Raw genomic sequence first — 25,333 nt, 5'->3', positions numbered from 1 at the left:
AGTCCTGGTTTAGTCTTGGTTTAGTCCTGGTCTAGTCCTGGTCTAGTCCTGGTTTTGTCTTGGTTTAGTCCTGGTTTTGTCTTGGTTTAGTCCTGGTCTAGTCTTGGTTTTGTCTTGGTTTAATCCTGGTCTAGTCTTGGTTTAGTCCTGGTTTAGTCTTGGTTTAGTCCTGGTCTAGTCCTGGTTTTGTCTTGGTTTAGTCTTGGTTTAGTCCTGGTTTAGTCCTGGTTTAGTCTTGGTTTAGTCTTGGTTTAGTCTTGGTTTAGTCCTGGTTTTGTCTTGGTTTAGTCTTGGTATAGTCCTGATTTAGTCCTAGTTTTGTCCTGGTCTAGTCCTGGTTTTGTCTTGGTTTAGTTCTGTCCTGGTTTAGTCCCAGTTTAATCTTGGATTAGTCTTGATTTAGTTCTGTCCTGGTTTAGTCCTAGTTTTGTCCTGGTTTAGTCCTGGTCTAGTCTTGGTTTAGTCTTGGTTTAGTTCTGTCCTGGTTTAGTCCCAGTTTAATCTTGGATTAGTCTTGATTTAGTCAGGTGAAGGATCTACTGCCTGCTTATTTTTTGCTTTGAATGTTCCACCATATGCCATTAAACTTATCTTTATTTTATTTATTTCACTTATTTACTGCTATTTTATTATTTTTATGGTTTGGGTTTTATTTGATTTTACTGGTTTTATTGTTTTAGGACCACATTTTAGCAATTTACCCTGTTGTTGTTGTCTTCATTTTATGATCTCTGTGCAGCACTTTGTAAACTGCTTTGTTTGTAAAATATACTACAGAGGCGGCACTACCATTAGGCAAAAGTAGGCGGCCGCTTAGGGCCCCCTGCACCTGGAGGGGCCCCCGAACAATTGCCCTAAGTGCCACTAATGGGAGAGGCCTCAAGGCAATTAGATTTTCTCTCAATATGACATTAAGTGAGAATAGTTTACTTAGGGATGTAACAATAACTGAAATATCGTGACATCGTATCGTCAAACGTCTCACAATATATCGTGGAGCGTCACAATATATCACATGACAGGTTCCTTTGCTTAAATGCATTGTTTTACAGATGCAATAGCTAATAAACATCGGGAACTACACATCCCATGATTCATTTCAGCACAGACAACATGAAGACATATGTTTTTTACTTGAATTCTTGGGATTATGGCGGAAATAATTCACACCAAATTCTTGTCAAGGTATTTTAAAAAAGTAAAAAAGCTACAAGAGAAGTTTCCAGTCCACCCTAATTCAAATAAAGATGCGTGTCTAAAGAACAAAGGGGAAAAACAGACAATAAATACAAATAAATAAATAAATAAAGTCAGATCTGTGGAGCGGCGACCCTGTTCACAGTTAAATTTTATGTTTTTTTTTGATCAGTAACTACATTTGTTTTTAAATAAATGTAAAATAGATAAGTTTCTTACGATAATATTATGATACTATGGAAGATTCCAGACAGATCTCCTAGGAAGGTTACATAGTGCACCTTTAAGTGTCTAAAGAAATGTTATAGAGTCTTGGTTTTGTCCTGGTTTACAAACTAGGAAAGGTTTAATGCCGTACTGCGAAGCATTCCAGACAAAACAATAACATCTCCACGGAGACGAGCATTTGACGGACCCTGCGGCAGAAAAGTTACACAATGCAGCTTTAAATTGCAATAACGAAGTACACTTTTCAAAGCGGGATTTCAGAGTTAAAAATATGCCAGTTTGGTATTGCAGCTGCTCCGGTGAAGTAACCACGGCGATAATTTACTTGTCTAGACAGTGTGTTACTTTTCCAACCAAAAATATGTTTCAAAAACCTGCTCGTATTTCATCATTTTGAGCTGTGGCTGTTAGGTGAGCTATTTGGGCTCTTCTGATGTCATTAAAAGTTCAGAAATGTTCCTTTTATAAGTCGGAGCTGATGGAGGCTCTGTCAGGGCTGTTACATCAAGCCCTTTCACCTCTTTCAACGCAACAGGTTTATAATTTCGGCCAAAACTTACCATATTTTTCTAGTTTGGATGAGGTTCAAGTGAGGATTTGAAGTTTTAGTCGAGTTAAAACTATTTTCTGATCTGTGGAATAATGTTTCCTCGTCACAAACAGACCTGGAGTTGTGTTTTTTTGTTTTATTTTCACGTTTAACGCGCAAACCCTGCAAATTTAGGCTCAGTTCTTCTCTCAGACTTCTCTTTTTTGATCCACGGGTTTCAGAATAATAAAAAATTTGCAATGTTGTCATAGCGATTAACAGTTCAGACTAAATGTTTTACAGAATTTGTCATTTTACAGCTGTGTCGAACATCAAACTGAATTTAACTGTTGGATTCACTTTGTTTGTCCTCTGCTATGGATACTATTTTGAAGACTTGTTTAGTCCTGGTTTAGTCTTGGTGTAGACTTGGTTTATTCCTGGTTTTGTCCTGATTTGTCTTGATTTAGTCTTGTTTTAGTCTTGGTTTAGTCTTGGTTTAGTCCTGGTTTAGTCCTGGTTTAGTCCTGGTTTAGTCCTGGTTTTGTCCTGGTTTTGTCCTGATTTGTCTTGGTTTAGTCTTGTTTTAGTCTTGGTTTAGTCTTGGTTTAGTCCTGGTGTAGTCTTGGTTTAGTCTTGGTTTAGTCCTGGTTTAGTCCTGGTCTAGTCCTGGTCTAGTCTCGGTTTAGTCTTGGTTTAGTCCTGGTCTAGTCTCGGTTTAGTCTTGGTTTAGTCCTGGTTTAGTCCTGGTGTAGTCTTGGTTTAGTCTTGGTTTAGTCCTGGTTTAGTCTTGGTTTAGTCTTGGTTTAGTCCTGGTTTAGTCTTGGTTTAGTCTTGGTTTAGTCCTAGTTTAGTCCTGGTGTAGTCTTGGTTTAGTCCTGGTGTAGTCTTGGTTTAGTCTTGGTTTAGTCTTGGTTTAGTCCTGGTTTAGTCTTGGTTTAGTCTTGGTTTAGTCCTGGTTTAGTCTTGGTTTACTCTTGGTATAATCATGGTTTAGTCCTACTTTTGTTCTGGTCTAGTCTTGGTGTAGTCTTGCTTTAGTCCTGATTTTGTCTTGGTTTAGTCCCAGTTCAGTCTTGGTTTAGTCTTGATGTAGTCTTGGTTTAGTCTTGGTTTAGTCCTGGTTTAGTCTTGGTTTACTCTTGGTATAATCATGGTTTAGTCCTACTTTTGTTCTGGTCTAGTCTTGGTTTAGTCTTGCTTTAGTCCTGATTTTGTCTTGGTTTAGTCCCAGTTCAGTCTTGGTTTAGTCTTGATGTAGTCTCGGTTTAGTCTTAGTTTTGTCCTGGTTTAGTCCTGGTCTAGTCTTGCTTTACTCTTGGTTTAGTTCTAGTTTTACCCTGGTTTATTCTTGGTTTAGTCTTGATTTAGTCCTGGTTTAGTCCTGGTTTAGTCCTGGTTTAGTTGCAGTGTTGGAGTGTGTACCTGGTGTTTGGTGACCATGTGGGCCGTGTGCAGCAGTGGGGCTCTGATGGAGGGTTTGTACTGCAGAGGTTGTCCCACCAGAGAATAGTGCGCTTCACCTGAAACCACAAGACAAGAGTTTAACAAAGACACGATTAAAAGAACTAATCCGTGTATCATTCGTTCATTCGTTTTTCAAAATAAAACCAAAAATAAGAAAATGAAAAAAACAACTGATTAAATTTTTAGTTTTCGATTTTGTGTTTAAATGAAGAATGAAAAAAACGTTTCCCGTTTCTGTGACTTAAACTGCGACTAAACCGTTTTCAGTCCTGGTCTAAGTCCCAGTCTGGTCCCAGTCTGGTCCCGGTCTCAATCCCGGTCTCAAACCCGGTCTCAGTCCCAGTCTCAATCACTGTCTGGTCCCGATCTGGTCCCGGTCTGGTCCCAGTCTGGTCCCAGTCTGGTCCCAGGTCTCAATCCCGGTCTCAAACCCGGTCTCAGTCCCAGTCTCAATCACTGTCTGGTCCCGATCTGGTCCCGGTCTGGTCCCAGTCTGGTCCCAGTCTGGTCCCGGTCTCAATCCCGGTCTCAAACCCGGTCTCAGTCCCAGTCTCAATCACTGTCTGGTCCCGATCTGGTCCCGGTCTGGTCCCAGTCTGGTCCCAGTCTGGTCCCAGTCTGGTCCCAGTCTGGTCCCGGTCTCAATCCCGGTCTCAAACCCGGTCTCAAACTCCGGTCTCAATCACCGTCTGGTCCCGGTCTGGTCCCGGTCTCAGTCCTGGTCTCAATCACTGTCTGGTCCTGGTCTAGTCCCGATCTGGTCCCGGTCTCAGTCCCAATCTAGTCAAGGTCTCAGTCCTGGTCTCAATCACTGTCTGGTCCCGGTCTGGTCCCGGTCTGGTCCCGGTCTGGTTCCGGTCTGGTCCCGGTCTGGTCCCAGTCTGGTCCCGGTCTGGTTCCCGGTCTGGTCCCGGTCTGGTCCCAGTCTGGTCCCGGTCTCAATCCCGGTCTCAAACCCGGTCTCAAACCCGGTCTCAAACCCGGTCTCAGTCCCAGTCTCAATCACCGTCTGGTCCCGGTCTGGTCCCGGTCTCAGTCCTGGTCTCAATCACTGTCTGGTCCTGGTCTAGTCCCGATCTGGTCCCGGTCTCAGTCCCAATCTAGTCAAGGTCTCAGTCCTGGTCTCAATCACTGTCTGGTCCCGGTCTGGTCCCGGTCTGGTCCCGGTCTGGTCCCGGTCTGGTCCCGGTCTGGTCCCAGTCTGGTCCCGGTCTCAATCCCGGTCTCAAACCCGGTCTCAAACCCGGTCTCAAACCCGGTCTCAGTCCCAGTCTCAATCACTGTCTGGTCCCGGTCTGGTCCCGGTCTCAGTCCTGGTCTCAATCACTGTCTGGTCCTGGTCTAGTCCTGATCTGGTCCTGGTCTGGTCCCGATCTGGTCCCGGTCTCAGTCCCAATCTGGTCACGGTCTCAGTCCTGGTCTCAATCATGGTCTGGTCCTGTTCCCTTTCCCGATCTCAGTCCCGGCCTCAGTCCCGGTCTCAGTCCCAATCTGGTCCTGGTCTCAGTCCTGGTCTCAGTCCCGGTCTTTAAGAACAGTCCTGCGTTTTGTGTGGCCCCTCTGCTTCAACGTGACAAGCAGCCAACCATGAGTGAGTGCTAGTGCAGCCTCTGCAGCTCAGTGAGTGAATTCTGGAGGTTCTGAACTTTCTCAAACTGAGAATGAGAAAAATCTATATTTGTGTGGAGGTTAAATCTCTCGGTTCTCTTGTGATGGTAGTACTTTTTTAACTGTAAGAACACTAAATTAATCATGTTATTTATGTATGTTTTGCAAGTTTAAATCAATTTTCTCACTAAATCTAACCTGAAGACTAAAATCTGACCTTGTAAAAAGTAAAATAAAACCCCAAAACTTAAATATTAAAGTAGTTTTGTGTTGTTCTGACCTTGTCCAGTGTGGCAGAAGGCTGTAGGCAGGACGGGGTGCGGGTGGGACGGGTGAGCCATGAGGGGGAGCGGGGACAGCGGGGACAGCGGGGAGAGTCCGGGGGGGAGGGGCTTGATGCTGGCGCCGCTGTGGGGCTGACCCGGCGAAGGGGTGAGGGCCGGAGACGAGGGCAGGCTGCTCTACGCACAACGCCCCCCAGTGGTAACAGGCGGGAGAGCGGAGAGAACAGAGAGAAAGAAAAAAAACACTTTCATTCAAAAACAAGCAAGAAATCTCATATTAGAACAGCGTAATGTAAGAAAACTGTGCAAAACGAGCTCTACATGTATCTCTATGGTGGAATGTTTAGCCGTAGCCATGGAGACTGAATGCAAAAGTCTGAAAACAGTCAAGACAAGAATACAAAATTGATAGCACGTTTTCAGGAGCCTTTGTGGTTTAATCCTGGACTCCGTAAAGGAACTAAACTGGGGGGTATTCTACATGCATGTCTATGGTGGAATGTTCAGCGGTTACCACGGAGACTCAATGCACACTTTAGTAATGTCAAAAACGTTTAAAAAATGTATGACAACTCAAAAAAAGTTGTAGTAGTAGTAATAATAACAGTAGTAGTAATAGTAACAGTAGTAATAGTAGTAGCAGTAGTAGTAGCAGTATTAGTAATACTAGTAATAGTGGCAGTAGAAGTAGAAGTAGTCGTAGCAGCAGTAGTAGTAATAGGAATAGTAGTAATAATAGTAACGATAGTAGTAGGTGTAGTAATAGTAGTAGTAGTAGCAGTAGTAGTAGTAGTAGTAGTAGCAGTAGTAGCAGTAGTAGTAGTAGTAATAATAGTAATAGTAGCAGTAGTAGTAGTAGTACTTGTAGTAATAGTAGTAGTAGCAGCAGAAGTATTAGTAAGAGTAATAGTAGTAGTAGTAGTAGTAGCAGTAGTAGTAGTAGTAGTAGTACTTGTAGTAATAGTAGTAGTAGCAGCAGAAGTATTAGTAAGAGTAATAGTAGTAGTAGTAGTAGTAGTAGTAGTAGTAGTAGCAGTAGTAGTAGCAACAGTAGTAGTAGTAAAAGTAGTAGTAGCAGTAGTAATAGTAGAAGTAGTAGTAGTAGTAGCAGTACTATAAGGTATAAAAAATAATTAATAAATAAGCTATGTTTAATAAAATTTCTAAAGGTGCATTGTGTAACTTTTCTGTTTTTCCATCAAATACTTTTTTTCTGTGGAGATGTTATTACTTAGTCTGGAATGTTCCACAGTATGGCATTAAACCTTTCTATCTTCATGGAGACCAAACCGGACCAAGTTACAGGTCAGATCTGCGGAGAGGCGACCCCCGCTCACAGTCAGAATGTCGGTTTTTCTAGGTATTTTTGAGCTATAAACCCACCTGTAATTAAATAAATGTCAAGTAGAGCAATTACATCACCATAGAAACGAGCAGGAGACGGACCCCAATGAAAAAAGCTACATAGTGCAGCTTTAAGTCTTTCTGTTTGATTTTCTTATGTAATCAGAAAGCGTCTAATGTTGTAGATGAATTTAGCCCCCAGATGATCACTTAGTTTAATGAGTTTGAGTGGGATCATAGCCTTGGAAAATGTTTAGTTCGCACTTCAAATGAGCTTAAATGAGCCCATTACTGTACAACTTATATTAATATACTAATAATACTATGAAATATAAATCAGAAAGAGATATGAAGTGCCCCAATAAGTACGAATATAATGTGGCTCCGTGGAAGGGCATCCTGAGTACAAAAAATAACTGTATGAGGCTGAGACTTGGCAGAAGAAGATTCATTTTTAAGTTTTGGTTTAGTTTTGGTCGAGTCCTGGTCAATTCTTGGTGTTGTCTTGGTCCAGTCTTGGTGTAGTGTTTGTTTAGTCCTGGTCGAGCCTTGGTCGAGTCTTGGTCGAGTCTTGGTCAAGTCTTGGTCAAGTCTTGATCTAGTCTTGGTCTCGTCTTGATCTCGTCTTGGTCTAGTCTTGGTCTAGTCTTGGTCTAGTCTTGGTCTAGTCTTGGTCTAGTCTTGGTCTAGTCTTAATCTAGTCTTGGTCAGTTTGATGTAGTCTTGGTGTAGTCTTGGTATATTCTTGGTCGAGTCTTGGTGTATCTTGGTCAAGTCTTGGTTGATTCTTAGTTGAGTCTTGGTCGAGTCTTGGTCTAGTCTTGGTCTAGTCTTAATCTAGTCTTAATCTAGTCTTGGTCACTTTGATGTAGTCTTGGTGTAGTCTTGGTATATTCTTTGTCGAGTCTTGGTGTATCTTGGTCAAGTCTTGGTTGATTCTTAGTTGAGTCTTGGTCGAGTCTTGGTCGAGTCTTGGTCGAGTCTTGGTCGAGTCTTGGTCAGTCTTGGTCCAGTCTTGGCCCAGTCTTGGCCCAGTCTTGGCCCAGTCTTGGCCCAGTCTTGGCCCAGTCTTGGCCAAGTCTTGGCCAAGTCTTGGCCAAGTCTTGGCCAAGTCTTGGTCAAGTCTTGGTCAAGTCTTGGTCAAGTCTTGGCCCAGTCTTGGTCAAGTCTTAGTCCAGTCTTAGTCCAGTCTTGGTCCAGTCTTGGCCCAGTCTTGGTCAAGTCTTGGTCAAGTCTGGGCCCAGTCTTGGTCATTTTGGTGTAGTCTTAATCTAGTCTTAGTCTAGTCTTGGTCCAGAAGAAGTTCGAAATGACTGTACAAGGATAAAAACTGTCTGTGGCAACACAAATCTTATTTTATTTTTAAATTGCACTGATTCAAAACAAATAATTAATAAAAAAAATTAAAGAGTAACTCAGTCTTAAATAATGGACATAACTAGCAGATTAAAGAGGAACAATTTTGATTTACACGTGCGTTTTTTTATTCCATGTTGCGTTAAAGGTCCTCTATTACGCAAAATTGATTCTTTTTGAGCAGAAAATAGCATAATAAAAAAAATTTAAAAATAAAAAACAAAATGTACCGAGTCAAACTGTAATTTATTTATTTTTTTATAATTTTTGAATTGTATAAAAAAATACATAAATCTAACCAGATGTGGCTCAAAAATAAATAATAAATAAATAAACGTTATAAAAAGCGTCGTCGTTTGGGCCTCTCCTGGAGTCATTCTCTCGTTCTAGTTGCTGCTTTAATGTGCCATTGGATCCCCATTAGCCGCCGTAATGTAGCGTTACACTGCTAATGCTAGGGACTATTTTCTCTTCATTTCAGACCGATTCACTCACTCAACCGATTCCTACGCTTTTAACCTGCCCCGAGCGCCGCCAAACGCCGCCACACGGGAGCATAGGTGCTGTCAAATAAAACAAGTAAACCAAATTGGCTTTCAAAATTGCTTTCTTAACTTTTGACACGCTGAATATGGCGGAATTAAATTAAAACTTTTAAGGATATTACGCTGTCTTCTTAGCCGCCGCAGGGTCGCGGAGCTAATTGAATCTGGTGTCGGGTTTGTACGGATGCTGATACAAGCGCGAGCACCGCCGTTAGCCGAGCCCCGCGGTGAAATCGTGAGCCTGTGAGGAGTTGGCGATTAGCATAATAATTTGGACAAAGTTTGGGCATTAGGAGATCTTAATAAATTGTGAGTAAACCGGAGCTAAAAGAAGGGATAAAGCAATGCTAAACCAAGTCTAAATCAGGTCTAAACCAGGACTGGGCAGACAAACTACAGTAGCTTTAACGCAAGGACTAGACTAGGACAGATCTTGGACTGAGTATTGGGTCTAGACTAAAACTAAACCAGGACTGGACCAAATTGTGTATACAGAAAATTAAGGCTAAACCAAAAAAAACCAAAAAAACAAAACCAGTCAACATGAACCAGGACTAAATCTGCACTAAACCAGGGCTGAACCAGGATTAAACCAGGGCTGAACCAGGATTAAACCAGGACTGAGCCAGGACTAAATCAGGGCTGAACAAGGACTAAACAAGGACTGAACCAGGACTTAACCAAGGACTGAATCAGGACTGAACCAAGGACTGAACCAGGGCTGAACCAGGGCTAAACCAGGACTGAACCAAGACTAAATAAACCAGGACTAAATCAGGACTAAACCAGGACTAAACCAAGAATAAACCAGGACTAAGCCAGGACTAAAGCAGGTCTAAACCAGGACTTCATTAGTGACAGGAAACAGGGTGACAAAAGGACTAATCCTAGACTAAATAAGGGACTAAACCAAGACTAAACCAGGACTAAACCAGCATTAAACCAGGACAAAATCAGTGAACTGAAATAGGATTGAATCTAGACAAATCCTAAACTAAATAAGGGACCAAACCAGATCCATGTATCAAGGCTAAACCAGGATTAAACCAGGACTAAACCCTGACTAAACCAGGACTAAAGTAGGACTAAACCAAGACTAAACCAGGACTAAACCAGGACAAAATCTGTGAGGTGAAATAGAGTTGAACCTAAACAAATCCTAAATTAATAAGGGACTAAACCAGATCAGGACTAAACCAGGACTAAACCAGAACTAAACCAGGACTTGAGAGCCTTTACCCCGGTCTAGTCTTGTACCTGTGCGTTGTCTAAGGGCAGCTGCAGTTCCGGGGCAGTCCTGCGGGGGCGCTGGTGCTCTGAGCCGCTGTTGTGTTTGTGGTGATTCGGTGGTTTTCTGTGGCAGGGAGAAGGCGCTCGCGGCTGCTGACAGCTAGGGGGCGACGTCATCTGTAACATCACCATGGAACTGCCCGGGGTGTGTGGCAACAGCCCTGCACACACAAAAACACAGAAGAAAGAAAAATATTACCAAAATTTTAATCATTTTCCATTGTAATTTAGCCTCTCGTAGTATTTAGAGTGATTCATGTAAGTTTGAGTGATTTTTTAAATTTTACTGTTTCAGGATGCCATTGTTATGAAAATTCCTGTTTTCCCCTACCCCCTATACACACCCAAATCTCTGTACTAACTTAATTTCCAGATATTTTTTTTCTTTAATAGTGATACATGTAGAAATCACATAGCGAAAAAAGAAATCTGGTGCTTGTGATCTGTAAAACGCTCGTACTGATCACTGAAAATTTGTTATTTAAAGGTGCATTGTGTAACTTTTTTGGTAGCTTGACTCCATGTAGCTGTTGTTTTTTTTTCCCTGGAATGTTCTACAGTATAATATTTAGCTTTATAATTTTTATACCTTATACTACTACTATTATTATTATACTATTATTACTACTACTGCTACTATTATTACTACTGCTACTAGTACTACTACTACAACTACTGCTACTAGTACTACTACTACTACTGCTACTGCTACTATTACTATTACTATTACTATTACCGCTACTGCTATTACTACTCCTACTACTACTACAGCTACTGCTACTATTACTACTACTGCTACTATTACTACTACTGCTACTAGTACTACTACTACTACTGCTACTAGTACTACTACTGCTACTGCTACTACTACTGCTACTCCTACTACCTCTACTACTGCTACTCCTCCTCCTACTACTACTACTACTGCCACTGCTACTGCTACTACTAGTACTACTACTACTACTATTACTATTACTGCTACTGCTGCTACTACAACTATTATTACTACTAGAAACAAGCAGACCAGACCACATCGCCAGGCCAAGTTACAGGTCAGATCTTTGGAGGAGTGGGCCCGCACATAGTAATAATGCACGTTTTTGTTACAATAAAAACAAAAACTTATGTTTAACTTTTCATATATATATATATATATATATATATATATATATATATATATATATATATATATATATATATATATACATACATACATATATATAAAACATTTCTGGGATACATCTAAAATCGACTAAATTACCTTAAAGTAAAAAAATAAAACAGTGATGGGATCTGCATTATTAAATATTATCATCATTGTTAACAGCGCCACATACAGGTGCGGCATATGTATTACATAATTTTCACTCAGTGCTCTGTTGTCATCTGGACGTGAATATTTATGTGTGTATGTATGTAGTGTTGTCTTGTGGACGTAGCCTAATAAAGTGTTACTCAAACGTGTGTTAAACAAAACACAACTCCGGGTCTGTTTTTGAGGAGGAAACAAGATTATAACATGGCTTAAAGCTCACAGAGTCAGTTTTGCGTCATATAGGAGCTTTAAACGCCTGCGTCAACATGCCTGTCAAATGAAGTATGAACAAAGTGCTGTTCTTGTCTGCTCCATTTAATACATTTAAATCCTATTACAGTTTTTATCATTATGAGCCATAGAGAGAGTTTTTTTTTATTTTATTTTCTGCACAACACTGCAGCAACATCACAAATGACTTTGACAATGACTTTGTGCATCAAGTCTGAGCCCAGAGGGAGAGAGGGAGAGAAGAAGAGAGAGAAAGACACAGAAAGAGAAAGAGAAAGAGAGAAGGAGAGAGAGGAGCAGGAGCTAGCCATTAGCGGACTACATAATTAGCCTAGAGTGCCGGTGGTTAAGCTAACTTCATTATAGGGCTTAGTGCTACATGTTCAAATGTATATAAGAGGTGGGCTCTTTACGGGGAACTGAACCCAGCACCTTTTCATCAGGGGGAATTGGCGGCTAATGGCTATCGAGGGAAACCACCAAGGGCACATCGTAATGAATAATATTATTGTAGAACTAAACGTGCACTGTGTAGCTTTTCTGATACAAAGTCTATGTAGATGTTCTTTTCCTGAAATTTTTAACAGTGTAATTTAACCTTCTCCATGGCGACAATCTAGGCCACGTCACCAGGCCAAGTTACAGGTCACATCTGTGGAGAAGAGAGCCCGCTCACAGTAATAATTCATGTTTTTAGCGTAGTTTTAAGAAATAAAAACACTTGTAATAGAATAAATACAAGATCCAGAAACAGAAAAGCTACACAGTGCATCTTTAACTTCACCAAACGATTATATTAGTTTGATTAATTATCTTGATTTTTTTTTTTTTTTTTACAGCAATTATATATTTTTACAAGTTCCATGTTTTGTCATTGCAAGATATAAATCCAACGTCTTAGCAGATGTCTTTTTTTTTTTTTTTAAACACTTTTTTGTCTCCATAAAGTTGTTATTGATTTCTCTAAAATGTTCCACAGTATTGCATTAAACCTATTTATTAGGTTAGGTTAAAATAGACCAAAGTAACAGCTCCTTTTATCTTTAGGGCCTGTTCAGTGGCTTTTGTTTAGAAGGTGACGGCGCAAAAATCTGAAACCACCCTCCAGAGTGGAAAAGTTGAATACGCTCTGTCGTAACGTTTCCGTCCACGCTGCCCAAGACGCAAAACTCTGGTCAGATCTGCTCACGTCGTGTACATGTTTACGTCACATACATCACCGAGCCGCCTGGCATGCCTCCCCAATCGAATTCCACACACTTTTGCATCACAGATTTAAATAGAATAAGAATAAAAAGTGAAGACGCGACGCCACTTTTGCGTCTTCTGTTCAGACCGACATCATATAAACGTAGCTTTAGTTCAGTAGAGATTGGCACGTCCCTGGCTGTGACTAGAGTCTTGTGTGTGAACATGGGCGGAGTCACCTTGCTCTTCGTCTACGATCAGACTTGCTACAAAGGCCCAGCTCTCCTGCCAGACTCTCCCACATCGTTTCGTCTATTTGATGGTGATTTTTCAAGCTACGTTTATATGATGACGGTCTGAACAGAAGACGCAAAAGTGGCGTCGCGTCTTCACTTTTTATTCCGCGTTTAGACGAGCGTTTTCAGGAGGAAATCTGCGTGCATACGGTGATGCAAAAGTGTCTGGAATTCGATTGGGTATGCATGCCAAGTTTCTGTACTGTATGTATGTGACGTAAACGTATACGTGACGTGAGCAGATCTGACTAGAGTTTTGCGTCTTGGGCAGTGTAGACGAAAACACTATGCAGCGTATTCAACATTTCCACTCTGGAGGGTGGTTTCAGATTTTTGCGTTTTTAAGCCCCAAAAACGGCGTCACCATCTAAACAAAAGGCACTTCTCATAAAATATTTTGTCATTTTCATCCGCAATCATTCAGTCGGCTGTATTTTTTTATTCTTGCATCGCTACCAGAATTACTTATCCACATCCCCTTCGTTCCTCGCTCTTGCGTTCCAGCTCACCTCACCTACTAACCACCTATCCTCCTGGGACAATAAATCTTTGCTACTTTTTGCATTTCCCCTCACCTTGAGTCTATTTTTTGGGTCCACTAACAGAGATTTGGCTGAAATCATCCAAATTATTCAAGTGAAGGTGTAAATACGGTGTAATTAAACATGTGTGAATGAAACAAAACAAAACACAACAACAACAGGAAACATTATAACACACTGTTTAAAAGCCAAATCCATAATATAAGTCCCCCAAATAAAAGTAGGTTTACCTGTTAAGTGTATTACGGTACAAAACGATTACCCAAACCCTCTTTAGCCGTGATAGCGTTCGGGCTCCTCACATCGGTCATGCGTCAGTGGATAATTAGCAGATTGGATTGGCTGGATTTAGTGGGGAAGTGAATGGGGCCTGTTATTGCAGTCTGGGATGGTCCTTTTATAATGAAGATACTTAGACTTAACAGAGGGGAGACAGGTTTTTCACTGATTAGGTGCGGAGAAGAAGGAACAAAAGTGTAGAAATATCCTCTCCAGATAAAACAATTCAATTCAAACGGAGTGAGACTGCGAGACGTGCCTCTGGAGTTCTGGTTTTAAGGCAATTATGAGTTAGGTAAGACGCAAATGACGCACACAAAGGTGATTGGAGATACATTTTTAGACATTATGTAGTATTGATATCTGTAATAAAATGGTGCAAGTTTTCTTTTCTGTTTTGCCTTGATTATTGCGCAGTATGGAAATAAACTTAAGCGAGCCTGCACATGGTAAGAATTCCTGTTTTTCAAGGTATTTTTGAGCTATAAAATGTCCGTAATTGAGCAAATGCAAGAGAGATACACTACCGGTCAAAAGTTTTAGAACAGCAACCTAATTTTTCCAGTTATTTATCGCAATTCAAGTCGTGCAAGTCCAATGAAGAGCTTGAAATGGTGCAAAGGTAAGAACTGAACTGACAGAGGTTAAAAAAATATAAAAAATAACAAACCACAAGTCCAAGCTCTGCCAAAACCACACATTAAAAACTGGAGGGTTAAAATTTTAGGGTAAAATATTTCAGAGTTGTTTTTAACACCAAACCTTTTATTTTAACCATTTGAAGTTAAATCAGGGTTCAAGTTGGGGTCATATGTCAGAGTTGATATGGTTGAAGTTAATTCAACTTCCTCTAGTGTTAATTTGGATCCTCCCATTCACCACTTCAAACTCTTGTGAGAGAAGACCAGTTTGAATCAGTTTTGTACATAATTTCATCTTAAATTAACTAAAATATATTAAAAATAAAATGCTTCTGTGTGTTGTTTAGCTAAATCAGGATAACTCTACAAAGTGTTATCTGTTTACTCTCAAAACATGAATATAACTCTGGATTTCAGGGTCTTTGGTCTGGATTTCTGGAACTTTGGTCCAGTGTTACTTAATTAACATTTCCAAAAACGTAAAATTAACTCTAGAACAGATTGGACTCATATAAACTCTGAGAAAATGTTAAAATTGATTCTGTGAGAGTCAATTTTAACACTCCACATTTTGCTGTGCACCTCAGGAAAAAAGAACAAAGTGGAAAACCTGAAAACATGGAGTGTCCAGCACAGTTTGCAGACTTAAACCACATCGAGGTGGTTTGGGATGAACTGGACAGAAGAGTGAAAGCCAAGAAACCTACAAGTGTCACACATTTATGAAAACTTCTGCAACAGACTTGGGAAGAACTTTCTGAAGAATATTTGATTTTTGTTGTAAAAAGAACGAGCCACGAGTGTGTTCAGCTGTTATATCTGCCAAAGGTGGACACTTTCATGAATCAAAAGTTTAGAATATGTTTTTGTCAACAGTAAACAATAAAAAACTGGAAAAAGTGTGAGTGTTCTAAAACTTTTGAGTAAGTAGTGAACCCTCCACCTTAGAAACAGAGTGCACCTTTAAGTTTTGCAGTCTTTATGCTTACAAAAAAAACAAAAAACATTAACTTGGAGATTCTTACATATTCTTATGAATTTATGTATTTGCAACACATTATACAAATTATTTAAAAATACATATCAAAATGACCAGATAATTACTATTTATAAGGCATACTAATTATGAAAAAAGAAAAAAAAAATCAAATTTGACTACACTTTTTACATTTGCAGTTTTATTTTATTTTTAATAATAGTAGTATAATAGTATTTACAATTTTTCTATGAGGAAAATATTCTTACTGCATTAATCAAACTTAACTTTCATAAAATGAAGCATTATATATTATTTACTTGGCTAAAACTAATTCAGCGATCTTTAAACGGAGCCGAAAGAAAGTATAAAACTAAGAACTCACAAAAGAAATTCTATGTTTAGTCAAATTAAATAAATAAAAATAAATAAATAAATAAAATAAATAATAAATAAAATAAATAATACAAAAAATAAAATAATAAAATAAACAAAAACAAAAAAATAAAATAAAAAATACATACATTTTAAAAAAATCTACAAAAAGGAAAATTTCAGCCATCTTTATTTTATATTTATTCAAATTAATAAAGAAAGTCAATGTTAGTGGAGTAGGACTGTAATAAAGTATAGAACCAAGAAACTAGAACTATAAAATTCAATGAGTCAATGTTTTAAAAAGTAAATAAATGAATTAAAAGCTACAGCAAAGAAATTCACGACGTTTCACTTTTTAACTCAAACTCCTAATTAACTTCGCCACCTTCAAAATCAGATCTGTGTCAGAGCTGAGTTACGATTGGACGCCGCTAATTGATTTATAAGCACGTTCATGAATATGTGACTTAATTTGACTGTCCGACCCTTTTGCCAATTAAATCTGTTTACTCTGCCCAAATCCGGCCGCGGACCTTCATCTGCCCCTCATAACGACGCGTCCTCCCCGCTGGTACTACATTAGGCTCTGACATGAAAAATACACGTCGTTAGCCAGAAGGACAACTACCTGCGGATTTAAAGGTGCACTGTGTAACTTTTTGGTTGGGGGTCCATCACCTGCTTGTTTCCGTACTGTAGAAAAGTCATTGGAAAGCCCGGAAAGTTCCACAGTATGGCATTAAACAGCTCTACTTTTTACATTTATTCAATTACAGGTGGTTTTATAGCTCAAGAATACCTAAAAAATATCAATTCTTATCATGTACAGGCTTGCTTTTCCATAGATCTGACCATTAACCTTTCTTGTTTCTATGGATATGTCTTTGCTTTGCTTAGAATGTTCCACAATATGGCATTAAACAGCTCTATGTTTACATTTATTCAATTACAGGTGGTTTTATAGCTCAAAAATACCTAAAAAAAACATGAGTTCTTAACATGTACAGGCTTGCTTTTCCATAGATCTGGCCATTAACCCTGCTTGTTTCTATGGATACGTCATTGCTTTGCTTGGAATGTTCCACAGTGTGACTTTAAACAGCTCTACTTTTACAATTATTCAATTACAGGTGGTTTTATAGCTCAAAAATAGCTTCAAAAACATGAGTTCTTACCATGTACAGGCTTGCTTTTCCATAGATCTGACCATTAACCTTGCTTGTTTCTATGGATATGTCATTGCTTTGCTTAGAATGTTCCACAGTATGGCATTAAACAGCTCTACGTTTACATTTATTCAATTACAGGTGGTTTTATAGCTCAAAAATACCTAAAAAAAAACATGAGTTCTTAACATGTACAGGCTTGCTTTTCCATAGATCTGACCATTAACCCTGCTTGTTTCTGTGGATATGTCATTGCTCTGCCTGAAAAGCTCCACAGTATGGCATTAAACAGCTCTACTTTTTATTTATTCAATTATAGGTGGTTTTATAGCTCAAAAATACCTAGAAAAACAAGAATTCTGACTGTGAGCAGGGTCGCCTCTCCACAGATCTGACCTGTAACTTGATCTGGAGTTTCATAATATGGTATTAAACCTTTCTATCTTCATGGAGACCAAACCAGACCAAGTTACAGGTCAGATCTGTGGAGAGGCGACCCCGCTCACAGTCAGAATGCTTGTTTTTGTAAGTATTTTTAAGATATAAAACCATAAAAAAAGACATTTGATTGACCCTCCACCAGAAAAGTTACACAATGGACCTTTAAAACAGAGATTATTCTAGCACTTTCTGAAATCCGCAATGTGATTTTAAGTTTAATTGTGGTATCTGTAATCTACTGAGGATAATTTGAAGAAGAGCTGAGTCATGGATCTTGGTAAATGTCAAGTTTTATGTAATGGGCGATTTGGGGCTAGTTTGTTCCATTAACAGCCACCGCTTTTTATGAAACTGACTTTTTGGAGATTTTAAACAAGTTATGATGTTGTTTACTCGTCAAAAACACAGGAGGAGTTGTGTGCTGGTCCCACCTTGTGATGTCATTAGGTGGTAAGCCGAAAGTGTTGCTCCATGTTTAGTTTGTTCCATTAAAAGTCACTGCTTTTTGTGGAGATTTTAAACAAGTTATAATGTTGTTTACTCCTCAAAAACGCATGAGGAGAAGCATTTTATTCATACGTTAAAGCAGTGTCAGAGCTCAAAATGCTCGTCCCACCTTGTGATGTCATTAAGTAGTAATTGTTCGTCCGTGTTTAGTTTGTTTCGTTAACAATCACTGCTTTTTGTGGAGATTTTAAACAAGTTATAATGTTGTTTACTCCTCAAAAACGCACGAGAAGTAGCGTTTTATTTACGTTTTAAGCTGTCTCATGCTGGTCCCACCTTGTGATGTCATTAAGTGGCAAGTGTTCCTCCGTGTTTAGTTTGTTCTACTAACAGTCATTGCTTTTTGGAGATTTTAAACAAGTTATAACATTGTTTACTGATCAAAAACACATGAGATTTAGCGTTTTATTCACACGTTTTAAGCAGTCTCAGAGCTAGAAATGCTGGTACCACCTTGTGATGTCATTAAGTGGCAAGTGTTCCTCTATGTTTAGTTAACAGTCCCTGCTTACTGGAGATTTTAAACAAGTTATAATGTTGTTTACTCATGAAAAACACAAGAGGAGTAGCATTTTATTCATGTTTTAAGCTGCCTCAGAGCTCAAAATGCTGGTCCCTCATTGTGATGTCATTAGGTGGTAAGCCAAAAGTGTTCCTCCATGTTTTTAAACTCCGCTGCTCTTCACCAGGTTTGTTCTAATCATGTGTGTGCTCTAACACTACCTACTACTACTACTACTACTACAATTAGGCATCAAAATATTTTCAGGTAGCGCCGTACACAACTAGAAAAGTTACACAGTGCACCTTTAAACACTAGTATTCCAACTTCACCAGACTTGTTAAAGTAATTTCAGCACTCAGCGACTATTCTTAGTGCTATTTAATCTACTTTGCTCTTTAGTTGGTTTAATATCTTAACTCAGACATGTCAAACTCAGGCCCGGGAACCAAATTTGGCCCGCAATATAATTATATTTGGCCCGTGAGGTCTGAATTCAAAGTTTAAGCAAAACTATTATTAAACATTTATTTTAATAAGAAAAGGTTTAACATTACAAAAGAAAGAAGAGAAATGTTGTTGAAATTTTAAATATTTAGTTTCACCCACAACTTAGTCCCAGTTTTTAATTGTCGGTCCTCTGTGAATTTGAGTTTGACACTCCTGTCTTAACTATTAATAATAACGTAAGAGTTTTACTTCAAAGTGTGAGTTGTAGTGGGCCTAAATTACACAAAATTGACTCTTGTGAGCTTCAAGTCATGTTAAAATGTTGTTACTTCATCAGAAACAGACCTGGAGTTGAGTTTTGTTTCAGTCATGTTTGAGTAACCCTTTATTATTAGTCTGTCTACATCTCCAAAGCTCAAAGTCCTCAGTTCCAGCTTTAGTTTTCAAGTTAACAGCTCCTTTTACCTTATTCAAATGATTTTAGCGAAGGTGTGTGGAGTTTAAAAACGCAGTGGAGCACTTCCTGTATTACCACGTGACATCACAAGGTGGAACAGAGAGAAGAACTCAGCCTAAATACGCAGGGTTTGTGTGAATGAACCAAAACAAAACACAACTCCAGGTCTGTTTGTGATGAGGAAACAACATTATAACAGATCGGGAAAAAGACGCAATATAAATCCTTTAAACACTAGTCGTGATTTTCTTTGATTTTCTTAACTCCGGGCTGCGTTTTATTTGGTGGATTTGCAGTTTAAATCGAATCACGAACGAAACAACTGCCCCGGTAACACAAGCAACACAGGCGGAGTGGTGCTCCTCCAGGTTTATTTCATTACCGAAGTGCAGTTTGAGCAACAGAGAAACTGACACAGAGATGAGAGAAAACAAAGACGACCGACCGCGAGGAGTGAGGCAGGTCTCCAGGGCGGACTCTGACAGGGAGATTATTACCCATAACACCACTGGAGCGAAACATACAGGTGTGCAAGACAGAACTAAACCAGGACTAAACTAAACCAGGACTTTAAGTTAAAATGTTGTTTCCTCATCACAAACAGACCCGGAATTGTGTTTTGCTTCATTCACACAAGTTTAACACACAAATCCTGCTTATTTAGGCTCTGTTCTTCTCGTAAACAGGTAAAAAAAACACTCTGTTCCACCTTGTGATGTCATGCGGTGATACAGGAAGCGCTCCATTGTGTTTTTAAACGCCATACACCTTCACTAGAATCAGTTGGATCATTTGTATTTGAGCAAATTTTGTTAAACCTCGGTACATAAACAGTATATTGAGGTAAAAACAAAGCATTTTATCCTCTACAAATCAGGAAGTGCACTGTTAGCATGCTAGTAGTTGTTAGTATTACCAGAAAGTCCTAATCAGAATTTTGCCGTAGTTATGCTGGATCAAGGAACAGGACTAAAACTAGGACTATAGCAGGACTAAACTAGGACTGAACCAGGACTAAACCAGGCCTAAAGCGGGACTACACCAGAACTGAACCAGGACTGTAAAGTGTACCCTGATTGGTAGTTCAAGTTTAGGCCCAGTCCTTGTACCTTGGTCCTAGTTTAGTCTTTGTTTAGTCTTGTTTCAGTCCATTTAACCAGGACTAAAACAGTACAGAACCAGAACTTAAACAGGACTGAACCAGGACTAAACCAGGACTAAACCAGGATTTCTAGAGTCCTAAAGTCAGCCTGTTTTACCTGTGTACTGTTGTCCGGGGAGCGTCTGGGAGACACAGGCGGAGGAGCTCTGGGAGAAGGGGAGCTGCTCCATCATCGGTGCAGGCAGGAAACTCACAGTCGAACTGAAAACACAAACAAATATTTATTCATTAAAATATTTTGCTTAACCCTCTTCACATATCTCGTACATTTAACTCTCCCATATTTTTTTGTCCATTTACTTTTGGACGATAAATGTTTTGTTACCGAGTTAAATAGTTTGATGGAGGAGTGTTCATAGTAATTTTTATTTTTTAAATCAAAAAATATATTGAAAACATTTACAATCTGTCCTGGTTAAATCCTGATTCAGTCCAGGCCAAATTTCTGGTTTTAGTCGTGGTCCTTCTCTAATTCAGTACAGATTTAGTCCTGGTTTAGATCTGGTTGAAAAGGTCTGAAAAGTGAAAAAAACAGTAGTTTAGTCTTAATTTAGCCCTTGTTTAGTCCTGGTTCAGTCCTGGTCCAGTACTGGTTCAGTCCCAGTCCAGTCATGGTCCAGTTCCGGTCCAGTCCTGGTTCAGTCGTGGTCCAGTCCTGGTTTAGCCCTGGTTTAGTCCTGTTCTATTCCTAGTTCAGTTCTGGTTTAGTCATTGTTTAGCCCTGTTTTAGCCCTGTTTTAGTCTTGGTCTAGTCCTGGTTCAGCCCTGGTTCAGTCCTAGTTTAGTCCCGGTTTAGTCCTGCTTTAGTCCTGGTTCAGACCTGGTTCAGTCCTGGTCGAGTCCCAGTCTAGTCCTGGTTGAAAAGTGCAAAAATCAGTACAGTTTAGTCCTAATTCAGCCCTTGTTTAGCACTGGTTCAGTCCTAGTTCTGTCAAGGTCTAGTCCTGGTCTAGTCCTTGTCCAGTCCTGGTCCAGTCCTGGTTTAGTCCTGGTCTAGTCCTAGTCTAGTCCTGGTCTAGTCCTAGTCTAGTCCCGGTTTAGTCCTGGTTTAATCCTGGTTTAGCCCTGTTTTAGTCTTGGTCTAGTCCTGGTTCAGCCCTGGTTCAGTCCCAGTTTAGTCCCGGTTTAGTCCTGGTTCAGACCTGGTTCAGTCCCGGTCGAGTCCCAGTCTAGTCCTGGTTGAAAAGTGCAAAAATCAGTACAGTTTAGTCCTAATTCAGCCCTTGTTTAGCACTGGTTCAGTCCTAGTTCTGTCCTGGTCCAGTCCTGGTTTAGTCCTGGTCTAGTCCTAGTCTAGTCCCGGTTTAGTCCTGGTTTAGTCCTGGTTTAATCCTGGTTTAGCCCTGTTTTAGTCTTGGTCCAGTCCTGGTTTACTCCTGGTCTAGTCCTAGTCTAGTCCTGTTTTAGCCCTGTTTTAGCCCTGTTTTAGTCTTGGTCTAGTCCTGGTTCAGCCCTGGTTCAGTCCTAGTTTAGTCCCGGTTTAGTCCTGCTTAGTCCTGGTTCAGTGGTTCAGTCCTGGTCGAGTTCTAGTCCTGAAAAGTGCAAAAATCAGTTTTAGTCCTAATTCAGCCCTTGTTTAGCACTGGTTCAGTCCTAGTTCTGTCAAGGTCAGTCCTGGTCTAGTCTTGTCCAGTCCTGGTCCAGTCCTGGTTTAGTCCTGGTCTAGTCTAGTCTAGTCCTGTTAGTCCTAGTCTAGTCTGTCAATCCTTTAGCCCTGTTTTAGTCTTGGTCTAGTCCTGGTTCAGCCCTGGTTCAGTCCCAGTTAGTCCGGTTTAGTCCTGGTTCAACCTGGTTCAGTCCGGTCGAGTCCCAGTCTAGTCCTGGTTGAAAAGTGCAAAATCAGTACAGTTTAGTCCTAATTCAGCCCTTGTTTAGCACTGGTTCAGTCCTAGTTCTGTCCTGGTCCAGTCCTGGTTTAGTCCTGGTCTGTCTAGTCTAGTCCCGGTTTAGTCCTGGTTTAGTCCTGGTTTAATCCTGGTTTAGCCCTGTTTTAGTCCCAGTCCTGGTTTAGTCTAGTCTAGTCTAGTCCTGTTTTAGCCCTGTTTTAGCCCTGTTTTAGTCTTGGTCTAGTCCTGGTTCAGCCCTGGTTCAGTCCTAGTTTAGTCCTGGTCTAGTTCTGACTGAAAAGTGCTTATTCAAACACTTTAAAACAGATGACAAAGAAATCTCTCCTTAAGCTGCTGCTGCTTCATTAGAATGGGACATCTGGTTGTTGCTAAGCTCCATCCCGTTGCCGCGGGGACCAGGCTGTATGTCTCGTTGCCGCGGGGACCAGGCTGTACATCCCGTTGCCGCGGGGACCAGGCTCAACTCGGTCTACAGCTGGTCCAGGTGAAGTCCAGATCTCCTGGGACTTTCTCTCCCTCTCACATAAATCATTCTGGCTTCAGAGTGACCTACTTACAACCAGGTCTGGAACGGGACTAAACCAGGACTGGAACGGGACTAAACTAGGACTGAACCAGGACTAAGCTAGGACTGAAACTAAACTGATTAAACCAGGCTTAAAACAGGACTACACCGGAACTGAACCAAGACTATAAAGTGTACCCTGTTTGGTAGTTCAAATTTAGTCCTAGTCCTTGTACCTTGGTCCTCGTTTAGTCCTTCTTTAGTCTTGTTTCAGTTCTTTTTCAGTACTAGTTTAGTCCTGTTCCAGTCCGAGTTTATTCCTTGTTTAGTCCTGGTTTAGTCCTGTTCCAGTCTTAGTTAAGTCTTTGTGTAGACCTGTTTCAGTCCTAGTTTAGTCCTAGTTTAGTTCTAGTTTAGTCCTTGTTTAGTCCTTGTTTAGTCCTGGTTCAGTCCTGGTTCAGTCCTGTTCCAGTCTTAGTTAAGTCTTTGTGTAGACCTGTTTCAGTCCTAGTTTAGTCCTAGTTTAGTCCTTATTTAGTCCTTGTTTAGTCCTGTTCCAGTCCTTGTTTAGTCCTTGTTTAGTCCTTGTTTAGTCCTGGTTCAGTCCTGGTTCAGTCCTGGTTCAGTCCTGTTCCAGTCTTAGTTAAGTCCTTGTGTAGACCTGTTTCAGTCCTAGTTTAGTTCTAGTTTAGTCCTGTTTCAGTCCTAGTTTAGTCATTGTGTAGACCTGGTTTAGTCCTTGTTTAGTCCTGTTCCAGTCCTTGTTTAGTCCTGTTCCAGTCCTAGTTTAGTCCTTGTGTAGACCTGTTTCAGTCCTTGTTTAGTCCTGTTCCAGTCCTAGTTTAGTCATTGTGTAGACCTGGTTTAGTCCTTGTTTAGTCCTGTTCCAGTCCTTGTTTAGTCCTGTTCCAGTCCTAGTTTAGTCCTTGTGTAGACTTGTTTCAGTCCTTGTTTAGTCCTGTTCCAGTCCTAGTTTAGTCCTTGTGTAGACTTGTTCCAGTCCTAGTTTAGTCCTTGTGTAGACCTGGTTTCGGGGTCTTTCTCTGACATGTGGTCCTCGTGGGACCCCCCCTCCTCTCTGTCCCACAGTCACATAAATCATGTGCCCCCCATGTGCCCCCCTCACAGCTGGGACAGGCCCAAAGTCACCTCTCCTCCTCGCTCTCACTTTTCTGTTGGGTTATAGATAAATGTTTGTACTCTCTCTAGTTCTACTGTTTGATTGCAGGACAAACCTAGGACTGAACTATGACTAAACCAGGACTAAAGGAGGACTAAACCAGGACTTCAGAGAGTTACTGGGCACACTCACACTAGGACTTAAGAACCCGCAGTTACACCTGATGACGTAAACATGTGGTGCTGTTTGTTTACATGTCGCGCAGCAGAGCCAAAGTTTTTAGCGGAGAAAATAAGTCCAGCGGCAGAAATATCTATTAAACAGTGAGGCAGATATGAGTCCTCTTGTGAAACGCGCTCCTCCAAGAGTTTATGGATGTAAAAATAGCGTGGAGGAGCGAGGACAGGAGGAGCTAAACTTTCGTCACAGTCCAGTCCTCATGGAAGGTGAGTGTGGATTCACTGTGTGTTTCAGGTTACGTTTACACTGAAAGGAATCACCGTATCGGAAACGATTTGCATCCAGACACGTCGTTTCTGTGTCCGCAATCCTTCGCTATCCACACAGCTTTGAGCACATTTGTTTACGTTTTATAGAAAAAAAACTTAAAACCACATGGTTAATTTGCATAAACTAAGCTTCAAAAAAACAGCTTGATATTGTGCGCTGATGCGGTTCAGCTTCTGTCGGACTTAAAAAGGACCCGACTCAGTGGAATATGAGTGTTTTTTCTGTGACAGAGGGGTGTTCTGCTGATGGTGCTTCTATCCTATTAAACTTTTCAGAGATTATACGTCTGCAGGTCATACGCACAGAACTCTAGAACAATATTTCGCCGTTTAACGCGAGCCACCTGAAAAACTAGTAAGTTGCAGCAGCCGATTTTGAGCCGAGGAAGATGACAAGCGCAAAAACAGTCTTTTCGTGGACCGTGTACCAGCAAGTAGTTCTAGTTACGCTGTTTCCCATTTGTCTATGGTTTATTTAAACTGTATTCGACAATAGCGTCACATGACCGATGTCACAAACCCAGTGAATCAGGAAGATGCAAGTCACAGTGACGCAACTAGAGCTCCTACATCAGCGTATCAGCGTTTTGAGGCGTCCACACAGTGCCGAATCAGATCTGTACTCAGATGAATTTGTGGGAGTTGGCGGCACCTGATCTTTCCGTCTCTGGAGCCGTTTTCCATCGGATTAGTGTGGACGAACACTGCATCCACAACAAAAAAAACGACTCAAATATGTACTAGTGTGGATGGGGCCTTAGACTGGACTGTTTTCCTCGTATGAGTAACATCAGCGCACCTGTCATGGCTCGAAAAGTAAAATCGTGTCCCACCTCATCCAACTGGACCAAAGTCCCACAGTGCCGAGCCTGGGCCTGGATCGATTAGACTAGTGTGAGTGCAGCAGACCAGTTCCAAACCAGGACTAAACCAGGACCAAACCAAAACTAAACCAGGACTTAAGCAGGATTAT

At 40.6% G+C, this 25,333-nt stretch overlaps 1 protein-coding gene across 3 annotated transcripts in view; it reads right to left on the bottom strand.

Moving 5' to 3' along the window:
* LOC110173254 (R3H domain-containing protein 1-like) overlaps positions 1-25,333 on the bottom strand; it is a 153,935-nt gene that overhangs the window by 8,046 nt on the left and 120,556 nt on the right. For 2 of the 3 annotated variants that reach the window (XM_055163504.1, XM_055163511.1), the window contains exons 18-21: positions 20,477-20,580; positions 9,816-10,009; positions 5,310-5,490; positions 3,380-3,477 (exon numbers count right to left, since the gene is read on the bottom strand). In XM_055163504.1, the coding sequence (XP_055019479.1) occupies positions 3,380-3,477; positions 5,310-5,490; positions 9,816-10,009; positions 20,477-20,580 (577 nt within the window). The remainder of the gene's footprint in view (positions 1-3,379; positions 3,478-5,309; positions 5,491-9,815; positions 10,010-20,476; positions 20,581-25,333) is intronic. The other variant, XR_008633441.1, reaches the window with a different exon arrangement.

This window comes from Boleophthalmus pectinirostris, unplaced genomic scaffold (assembly GCF_026225935.1).
Source record: "Boleophthalmus pectinirostris isolate CB_2022bp ecotype Guang Dong unplaced genomic scaffold, ASM2622593v1 HiC_scaffold_11, whole genome shotgun sequence".
Lineage (NCBI taxonomy): Eukaryota > Metazoa > Chordata > Actinopteri > Gobiiformes > Gobiidae > Boleophthalmus > Boleophthalmus pectinirostris.
This window is presented reverse-complemented; position numbering and strand designations above follow the sequence as displayed.